The sequence below is a fragment of the Schistocerca serialis genome, chromosome 6 (assembly GCF_023864345.2).
Source record: "Schistocerca serialis cubense isolate TAMUIC-IGC-003099 chromosome 6, iqSchSeri2.2, whole genome shotgun sequence".
In the NCBI taxonomy this organism is placed as follows: Eukaryota; Metazoa; Arthropoda; class Insecta; order Orthoptera; family Acrididae; genus Schistocerca; species Schistocerca serialis.
The window spans coordinates 531474765-531485334 of NC_064643.1; the positions used below are offsets into that span (position 1 = coordinate 531474765).

At 46.4% G+C, this 10570-nt stretch overlaps 1 protein-coding gene across 1 annotated transcript in view; it reads right to left on the reverse strand.

The window, feature by feature from the left end:
• LOC126484968 (uncharacterized) overlaps positions 1-10155 on the reverse strand; it is a 33590-nt gene extending 23435 nt beyond the window's left edge. Inside the window, exons 1-2 of the mRNA XM_050108570.1 lie at positions 9745-10155; positions 9048-9561 (exon numbers count right to left, since the gene is read on the reverse strand). Of these exons, the coding sequence (XP_049964527.1) occupies positions 9048-9561; positions 9745-10155 (925 nt within the window). The remainder of the gene's footprint in view (positions 1-9047; positions 9562-9744) is intronic.
• Between the last annotated feature and the right edge of the window lie 415 nt (positions 10156-10570).

The window sequence follows — 10570 nt, forward strand, 5'->3', positions numbered from 1 at the left end:
CAGCGTGTATTGAAAGCAAATCTGATTCGCTTCCTCACAGTTGCGCTACTAGCACCACTCATGCGACTGGTGCGAAACTTCGTCATCTTTCAGATGAGGAAACACGCCTACCAATTTTCGTTTATGACACACAACTCCTTGTTGGTGTTGCGATTTTTTTCCGTCAGTGTACAGTAGCACCGAATGTAGTCCCTGTGAAAGATCACCACGACCTCACCTCTCTGATACTCCAGGTTCTTAGCGAACAGGTACAGCATTTTATGGCAGCCAGAACTGCCGGACTGAGTAATCAAGAGATAGCAGCCATGAAGGTAGAGTCCATACTTTAGAGAAAGAGGAAGAAGCAATTTCTCTGACAAGTCTAGCGCCCTGCAGAACGGACATTTGGAGGAAGGAGGTGGACACACAGAATGTTTCCACTGGGGACACCTCTGACATATCGCACGCTACTGCAGAGAAGAGGAGTTTCAGACGACTATTACACAGCAAAACGTTCACCATCACAACAGTTCTCTTTACACCAGTCAACTGGAAACGATTATAGTTGATCTGTGGGAGGAAGACCATTGCTGTACCCTAGACGAGGTCACTATCAAATATACCGTAACCATTCCCCGTCACCGTACAAAGGAGCCAACAACTCGTCTCGCAGCCGTACAGACAAAAATAAATGACACAACCATGTTTGGAGGTAAATCCGCCAGAGATAAAAGTCCTACATCTACATCTACATTTATACTCTGCAAGCCACCCAATGCTGTGTAGCGGAGGGCACTTTACGTGCCACTGTCATTACCTCCCTTTCCTGTTCCAGCCGCGTATGGTTCGCGGGAAGAACGACTGCCGGAAAGCCTCCGTGCGCGGTCGAATCTCTCTAATTTTACATTCGTGATCTCCTCGGAAGGTATAAGTAGGGAGAAGCAATATATTCGATACCTCATCCAGAGTTTGTTAAACATCTCCGTAACGCTATCACGGTTACCAAATAACCCTGTGACGAAACGCGCTGCACTTCTTTGGATCTTCTCTATCTCCTCCGTCAACCCGACCTGGTACGGATCCCACACTGATGAGCAATACTCAAGTATAGGTCGAACGAGTGTTTTGTAAGCCACCTCCCTTGTTGATGGACTACATTTTCTAAGGACTCTCCCAACGAATCTCAACCTGGTACCCGCCTTACCAACAATTAATTTTATATGATCATTCCACTTCAAATCGTTCCGCAAGCATACTCCCAGATGTTTTACAGAAGTAATTGCTACCAGTGTTTGTTCCGCTATCATATAATAATACAATAAAGGATCCTTCTATCTATGTATTCGCAATACATTACATTTGTCTATGTTAAGGGTCAGTTGCCACTCCCTGCACCAAGTGCCTATCCGCTGCAGATCTTCCTGCATTTCGCTGCAATTTTCTAATGCTGCAACTTCTCTGTATACTACAGCATCATCCGCGAAAATCCGGACAGTTGCCAAGACGTCAGGAAATCTCATCGACCTCGTCATTAGCGGCCAACCTGTCGACTCAGAGGTTTCTTTTTCTGTAATAAATGTCTTTCTTTTTCGTCCATGATCACAAAATTGTTTGTTCCTTAGATTTTCGGTTTCGGTCAGCAATAAAATCTTCAGATCTGCAGTAAAACATAGAGAAAACGTAAATACCACTAGTGGATTGTCTACATCTTAATAAAATAGGACATAATGAAAAATATTACTGAAATAGAAGTAGAAAACATGCGCTTTAAATATTACAAGGCTTAGCTTCTTTAAAATATGTTCTAATGTAATGAAGTCGTAGTGGCACCGGCAAAACATAAACACAAAATCGGCTTAGCGTCACCGCACATATTTAAAATTTGGTATATACTAGACCACATTTTCGGTGGAGTCATCTTGTAGACCGCGCTACTGTTCATAACAAACTGCTGTGCGGTGGCCACAAAATGTTTGTGTCGTAATTTCGTTATATGTTGCTTCTGTAGGTATACGGTACACATATTCGTCAATTATAAAATTGTAGGATATGGAGTAAAAAGAAGAATACAATAGGTAAAGTCTATAGTGGGCTTATTACAGTAATAAAATGCAATAAATTAAAAACACGACCAAAGTTAGATAGTTAAAGAAGGAAAAAGTCAAGTGACAATTCTGATATGCTCTTGTTGCGAAATTACACTCCTGGAAATGGAAAAAAGAACACATTGACACCGGTGTGTCAGACCCACCATACTTGCTCCGGACACTGCGAGAGGGCTGTACAAGCAATGATCACACGCACGGCACAGCGGACACACCAGGAACCGCGGTGTTGGCCGCCGAATGGCGCTAGTTGCGCAGCATTTGTGCACCGCCGCCGTCAGTGTCAGCCAGTTTGCCGTGGCATACGGAGCTCCATCGCAGTCTTTAACACTGGTAGCATGCCGCGACAGCGTGGACGTGAACCGTATGTGCAGTTGACGGACTTTGAGCGAGGGCGTATAGTGGGCATGCGGGAGGCCGGGTGGACGTACCGCCGAATTGCTCAACACGTGGGGCGTGAGGTCTCCACAGTACATCGATGTTGTCGCCAGTGGTCGGCGGAAGGTGCACGTGCCCGTCGACCTGGGACCGGACCGCAGCGACGCACGGATGCACGCCAAGACCGTAGGACCCTACGCAGTGCCGTAGGGGACCGCACCGCCACTTCCCAGCAAATTAGGGACACTGTTGCTCCTGGGGTATCTGCGAGGACCATTCGCAACCGTCTCCATGAAGCTGGGCTACGGTCCCGCACACCGTTAGGCCGTCTTCCGCTCACGCCCCAACATCGTGCAGCCCGCCTCCAGTGGTGTCGCGACAGGCGTGAATGGAGGGACGAATGGAGACGTGTCGTCTTCAGCGATGAGAGTCGCTTCTGCCTTGGTGCCAATGATGGTCGTATGCGTGTTTGGCGCCCTGTAGGTGAGCGCCACAATCAGGACTGCATACGACCGAGGTACACAGGGCCAACACCCGGCATCATGGTGTGGGGAGCGATCTCCTACACTGGCCGTACACCACTGGTGATCGTCGAGGGGACACTGAATAGTGCATGGTACATCCAAGCCGTCATCGAACCCATCGTTCTACCATTCCTAGACCGGCAAGGGAACTTGCTGTTCCAACAGGACAATGCACGTCCGCATGTATCCCGTGCCACCCAACGTGCTCTAGAAGGTGTAAGTCAACTACCCTGGCCAGCAAGATCTCCGGATCTGTCCCCCATTGAGCATGTTTGGGACTGGATGAAGCGTCGTCTCACGCGGTCTGCACGTCCAGCACGAACGCTGGTCCAACTGAGGCGCCAGGTGGAAATGGCATGGCAAGCCGTTCCACAGGACTACATCCAGCATCTCTACGATCGTCTCCATGGGAGAATAGCAGCCTGCATTGCTGCGAAAGGTGGATATACACTGTACTAGTGCCGACATTGTGCATGCTCTGTTGCCTGTGTCTATGTGCCTGTGGTTCTGTCAGTGTGATCATGTGATGTATCTGACCCCAGGAATGTGTCAATAAAGTTTCCCCTTCCTGGGACAATGAATTCACGGTGTTCTTATTTCAATTTCCAGGAGTGTAGATAAAAATATAATAACATACACGTAAGATCAGGCTTACGGAGCTAACAGAATCATATAAAAATAATGAAATTAAGAGGGAAAGAAACAAAATGGATGAAACAACATACTGTAGCAAATAACTAGCGATCTCGTTTGGCGTCACCATCAGAATGCCGGGTAGACGAGAAGTAACCAGAGGAACTGAATTGCCAAAGGGCGCCTTGTACCCTGCGACATGCCGTTCCAAGAAAGGAATGATAAAACACCGCCGGCTGCTGTGGTCGAGCGGTTCTAGGCGCTTAAGTCTGGAACCGCGCGACCGCTACGGTCGCAGGTTCGAATCCTGCCTCGAGCATGGATGTGTGTGATATCCTTAGGTTAGTTAGGTTTAAGTAGTTCTAAGTTCTAGGGGACTGATGACCTCAGATGTTAAGTCCCATAGAGCTCAGAGCCATTTGGACCTCTTTTCTTAATTTTTTTTATATAAAACACCGTACGAGTCAGTTAACAGGATTATCCAGTTTTATGAAATATATAAACTGAGAGGGAAGAAGTTAACACGAGAGTAATACGCTCGACACAAGAAAACGAAGCGAATATGTAAAGCACTCTATACAATGTAAAAACATTGGCAAGATAAAAGCGTTCATTTTCTTCATAGTTGATGTTAATCGCCAGCAGCGAAAGTGGAATATGTTACACGACCCAAACTCGATTGTGCTGTAAGTCAATTGGTTCAATTGGTTCTGAGCACTATGTGACTTAACTTCTAAGGTCATCAGTTCCCTAGAACTTAGAACTACTTAAACCTAACTAACGTATGGACGGCACACACATCCATGCCCGAGGCAGGATTCGAACCTGCGACCGTAGCGGTCGCGCGGTTCCAGACTTATGCGCCTAGAACCGCTCGGCCACAACGCCCGGCGGTGTAAGTCACAAATGGCAAATACGTCCAGGCGATAGAAACGAGTAATGGAAGAATAACTATCGGCAACAGAACACGGCCCTTCGAATTTGTGTTTTCAACAGAATGTTGTCGTGATCTCATTCTCGGATGAACGTTCTTGCAAACATCACAAGTGGTCATAGACTCTGTAAGATCAGAGCTACAGACTGACGAACACGCACTACGAGGATTGCTCCATGTGGTTGTTTGCCATTGTGTTAGTTTATACGGTGGTCATTCGGAAAGTAACGAACTCTTTTTTTCTGCAGAAATTTTTATTTGATCTAATTAAATGAAACTTTTACATACAATTTGCTAGCCGTGCTACTTTTCTACATAATCACCGTTCAAATGTAGTCACTTGCCATACCGTTTTACCAGCTTTTCTATGGCTTCTGCATACTCAACTGCCGCCATGTTGCTGAACCAGTGACCAACGGCTTTTTTAAGTTGATCATCAGTTCCTTAGGGTCGTAGACTTAAAACATGTATCAGTTTGGGAAATACGTGATAATCACTTGGGACTAAGTCCGGACTGTATCGTGGATGATGAAACACTTTCCACTGAAACCTTTGAAGCAAATCTTGTCATTCCTGCTGCGTGCGGACGTGTATTATTGTGAAGGAGAATTACTCCATAGGTTAGCATTCCGTTCCATTTGGTTTTAATGGCCCGGCGAAGTCGTTGAAGTGTCTGGTAGTAGGCCGCTGCATTTATGGTCTCACCTATAGGTGTGTAATCGGTGACCAGGACGATCTTACGAACCTAAAACACAATAATCTTTCTGGAACTCAAAGCTTGATTTGCTTTTTTCGCTTTCGTTGGGGATTGCAAGTGATGCCGTTTCATTGATTGGCGCTTTGTTTCTGGTACGAAATGTGTTACCTCAGTCTCATCAACAGTGACAGTTTGATTCAAAAATTCATCACATCCTTTTTATAGCGGCTGGGAAATGTCACTGCTGCTGCCATTCGTTTGGTTTTGTGTTCGTCTGACAAAATTCGAGGAACGCACCTGGCAGACACTTGTCTATAGCCTAGATCTGCCCTAACAGTCTTGTACAACATCTTGTACAACACAGTTCTGAAAATGTTTGGAAGAAATGAGTGCAGTCTACTGATTGTAAAACGGCTGTCTTCTTGGATATTTGTTTCAGTCCTTGCTCTGAGTGCGCCAGTCACTTCTGAGGGCCAGCCCGAGCAATCTTCGTCGTGAACATTCTCCCATACGCCATTAAACATGATACACCACTTCCGAACTGCGCTCCGTTCATCACATTAGCAAAAAGCGCAGTAATCTGTCCACGAGGGTTGGAACTTAAATAGTAGTAACTATTTATTCACAACCGATACAAAAGCGTTACATGTTTGCACCTGTTACTGTCCTTCAAAGTAGTCATCAGCGTTGTGTAGAACCCGTTGCCAGCGATGTGGAAGGGATAGTACACCATTAGCAGAGCCTGTTCTGTTGATGGTGCGAATGGAGCGGTCTACTGCCTGTCGAATCTCTAGAACAGTTCTGAAGCGAATGCCACGAAGTGGTTCCTTCATCTTCGGAATAAGATCAAAGTCACAAAGACTTAAGTCCGTGTAGTATGGTGGATAGTACAGTACTTCCCAGTGCCATAGACCGAACAGAGCAGCCACAGCGCCCGCGCATTATCACACAAAATGATGGGTCGGTTGCGCAGAAAGTGTCGGCGCTTCTTTCGCAAAGCTGATGCTCCAAAAACGAACAGTAATAGAGTGCATTGACGGTCTGCCGTGGAGGAACGTAACGCGTTAGGATAACACCATCACAGGCGTACATGAGAATCACCATAGCTTTCACCATACTGGGGGTCTGACGCACTTTCGACTTTCGCGGCGACCTATAATGACGTCATTCGTTGGATTGGCGTTTCAGTTCAGGCTTCGTGGCATTCACTTCAGAACTGTTTCAGAGATTCGACAGGCAGTAGACCGCTCGATTCGTACCATCAAGAGAACAGGTTCTGCTAACGGTATACTCGTACTACGCCTTCCACATCGCTGGCAACGGGTTCTACACAACGCTGGTGACTACTTTGAAGGAGAGTAACGGGTGCAAACAAATAACTCTTTTGTATAGTTGCCACCATTTAAGTTCCAACCCTCGTATAAATGTTGATTGGTCGAACTTAATTCCCAAACTGAAAGATGTTTTGAGTCTGCAACCTTACAGAAGTGATGATGAACTTAAAGAAGCCGTTGGTCACTGGTTCAGCAACATGGCGGCAGTTGAGTATGCAGAAGCCATAGAAAAGCTGGTAAAACGGTATGTCAAGTGACTACATTTGAACGGTGATCATGTAGAAAAGTAGCAAGGCTAGCAAATTTTATGTAAAAACAGTTCCATTTAATTAGATCAAATAAAAATTTCTGCAGAACAAAACGTTCGTTACTTTCCAAATGACCACCGTATAAACTAACACAATGGCAAACAACCACATGGAGCAATCCTCGTAATGTGTGTTCAAATGGTTCAAATGGCTCTGAGCACTATGGGACTTAACTTCTGAGGTCATCAGTCCCCTAGAACTTAGAACTACTTAAACCTAACTAACGGCACACACATCCATGCCCGAAGCAGGATTCGAACCTGCGACCGTAGCGGTCGCGCGGTTCCAGACTGAAGCGCCTAGAACCGCTCGGCCACACCGGCCGGCCTGTGTTTCAAAAGCGGATAACACTGCGCATCCCACACTTGGTGGGATCGTCAATTTTGTCACACATTTTTAAGTCGCACATCTGAGAAGAAAGCAATCGTATTGGATCCTAGCTGCCGCAAAACTGAAGCGGAATGAGTACTAAGGTCAGTGATCCGTTGACTGTGGTGGTGGCGGGAAGCGAATAGGAGAAAAAAAAACCGTTCTTTACTTTCCGAATGATAGTACTGAAACACCTGAGTCAAAACAAGGCCCCGGGAGTAGACAACGTTCCATTAGAACTACTGACGGCCTTGGGAGAGCCAGTCCTGACAAAACTCTACCATCTGGTGAGCAAGATGTATGAGACAGGCGAAATACCCTCAGACTTCAAGAAGAATATAATAATTCCAATCCCAAAGAAAGCAAGTGTTGACAGATGTGAAAATTACCGAAATATCAGTTTAATAAGTCACAGCTGCAAAATACTAACACGAATTCTTTACATACGAATGGAAAAACTAGTAGAAGCCGACCTCGGGGAAGGTTAATTTGGATTCCGTAGAAATTTTGGAACACGTGAGGCAATACTGACCTTACGACTTATCTTAGAAGAAAGATTAAAGAAAGGCAAACCTACGTTTCTAGCATTTGTAGACTTAGAGAAAGCTTGACAATGTTGACTAGAATACTCTCTTTCAAATCCTAAAGGCGGCAGGGGTAAAATACAGCGAGCGAAAGGCTATTAGAATTTGAACAGAAACCAGATGGCAGGTATAAGAGTCGTGGGGCATGAAAGGGAAGGAGTAGTTGGGAAGGGAGCGAGACAGGGTTGTAGCCTCTCCCCGATGTTATTCAATCCGTATATTGAGCAAGCAGTAAAGGAAACAAAAGAAAAATTTTGAGTAGGTATTAAAATCCATGGAGAAGAAATAAAAACTTTGTGTTTCGCCGACGACACTGTAATTCTGTCAGAGACAGCAAAGGACTTGGAAGAGCAGTTGAACGGAATGGACTGTGTCTTGAAAGGAGGATATAAGATGAAGATCAACAAAAGTAAAACGAGGATAATGGACTGTAGTCGAATTGTCGGGTGATGCTGAGGGAATTAGATTAGGAAATGCGACACTTAAAGTAGTAAAGGAGTTTTGCTATTTGGGGAGCAAAATAATTGATGATGGTCAAAGTAGAGAGGATACAAAAAGTAGACTGGCAATGGCAAGGAAAGCGTTTCTGAAGAAGAGAAATTTGTTAACATCGAGTATAGATTTAGGTGTCAGGAAGTCGTTTCTGAAAGTATTTGTATGGAGTGTAGCCATGTATGGAAGTGAAATATGGACGATAAATAGTTTGGACAAGAAGAGAATAGAAGCTTTCGAAATGTGGTGCTACAGAAGAATGCTGAAGATTAGATGGGTAGATCACATAACTAATGAGGAAGTATTGAATAGAATTGGGGAGGAGTTTGTGGCACAACTTGAGAAGAAGTAGGGACCGGTTGGTAGGACATGTTTTGAGGCATAAAGGGATCACAAATTTAGCATTGGATGGCGGCGTGGAAGGTAAAAATCGTAGAGGGAGACCAAGAGATGAATACACTAAGCAGATTCGGAAGGATGTAGGTTGCAGTAGGTACTGGGAGATGAAGAACTTGCACAGGATAGGGTAGCATGGAGAGCTGCATCAAACCAGTCTCAGGACTGAAGACCACAACAACAACATATTCCACCTAAATCAAATTAAATGTACATCTTTAACTTACTTTCTCATCCCAGGGTCTACTGTCCGTGGAATCCAGGGAATACAAGTGGTGTAATGTAACAATGTAGCCCTGGCAGCGTCTGCTTACCTGCGGAATTCGTCAGGCAGCGTTCGTCTGAGATGGTCGCCGTCCTGCTAGCCTGCGCAGCGGCCGAGTGGCAGGCGGCCGCCATGCAGACGAAGCTGGCCAGCGTGACAACCACGTAGCTGGTGTCCGTCAGCGTTTCAAACAGGTCCGCTTTCTCCCGGTGTAAGGCAGCCCCGAGAATGCAAAATATGACGTGGTACGAGACGGTCAGCGTCTGGAGCGCACTGGCTACGATCGGGATCCCGTACATTCTGTTGACGGCCGCCGCCACTTTGGACAGTCGCATGTAAGCCAGCCGAACATCTACCAGGATCGGAATGGTCATTAAAGTTATAGATTCTTCCGGAAACCTCTTCGTAGGGTGAGTACGTCTACTTGCCAACATCAGTCGACGATTGTTTGTCAGCTGGCTGAGTTCATTCCACTGCATGACAGAAATGTTGCCCGACATTCGGAGGATGGTGTCGTTGAGTAAGGAAAATCTGTGTCCTAGTACTGCCACGAGAGTTGTGAACTGTAAAACGATGAAAACTGTCAAACAGTTAGCGACGTACACCATTACAAAAGCGAAACTGTTTGAAGAAATCACTCGAAAAGCGATAAACATACTGTAGTACGTTAATAACGTTACTGCTAGCAGCAACAGACACAGATAGGTTCTACTGTTTGCTCGCGAGGCGCGTTTGTAGAACAAAACGTCGACGCGCTCGATCTCGGACACGAGAGAGAGGAACCTGTCGCCGTTTCCGGCCAGTGAGGAGAGAATCGACAGGGCAGCAGTGACTGTTATGGTGATGATGGTGATGAACCCGGAGGCAGAGGCGGCTATGCGCTTCTGCTCGACTTCTGCTTCGGCGACGAAGGCGGCGTCCATGGAGCACAGGCACAGGACAGCCAGTGCGATGGCGAGGCTGTAGGCGCGGGAGGCGGCGCCAAGGAGGCAGCAACAGCGGGGGCGGTGGGGCCCCACCCCCAGCGCTGTGGACACCACGACCAGCGGTCGCAGGCTCCGCCACAGCGACGATGGCGCCAGACGGACGCCCGCCTCTCTGGGCGGCAGCCAACACTGCTTGCGGTGTGCTACTGGATTCAGTAAGGTTGGCTTCATCACTGTGCTCCCAACCAGACTCTACACGTTGAAGCGTACTCCAGATGAGTTGTTCTGTTCATTGATATACGTGTCGTCCTAACACAGCTACTTCGCAAAGGCCGAGTCTGTTCGGGTGGACGTTGACTCTGTTTGGGTGTCTGGTCTCATTACTGCAACCTCCAACTGGACACTGTCTGTAAAAACGAACACTTTTTGGAGTATGCTGGTGGTTCATCCATATCAGGTCACAAAGTGCTCCTCCCAGTTGGACACTTTTGGTAAATATTAACTGATTTTGGACTGCTTTTAGTGATTACATCTGTGGGTTCTCATTGCTGGATCCAACTAGGCACTGAATGCAAAAACTATCACTGTTTGATGTGTTATGGTGGCATCCATGTGTCCGTTCCCATCGCTCATCTTCCAACTAAGT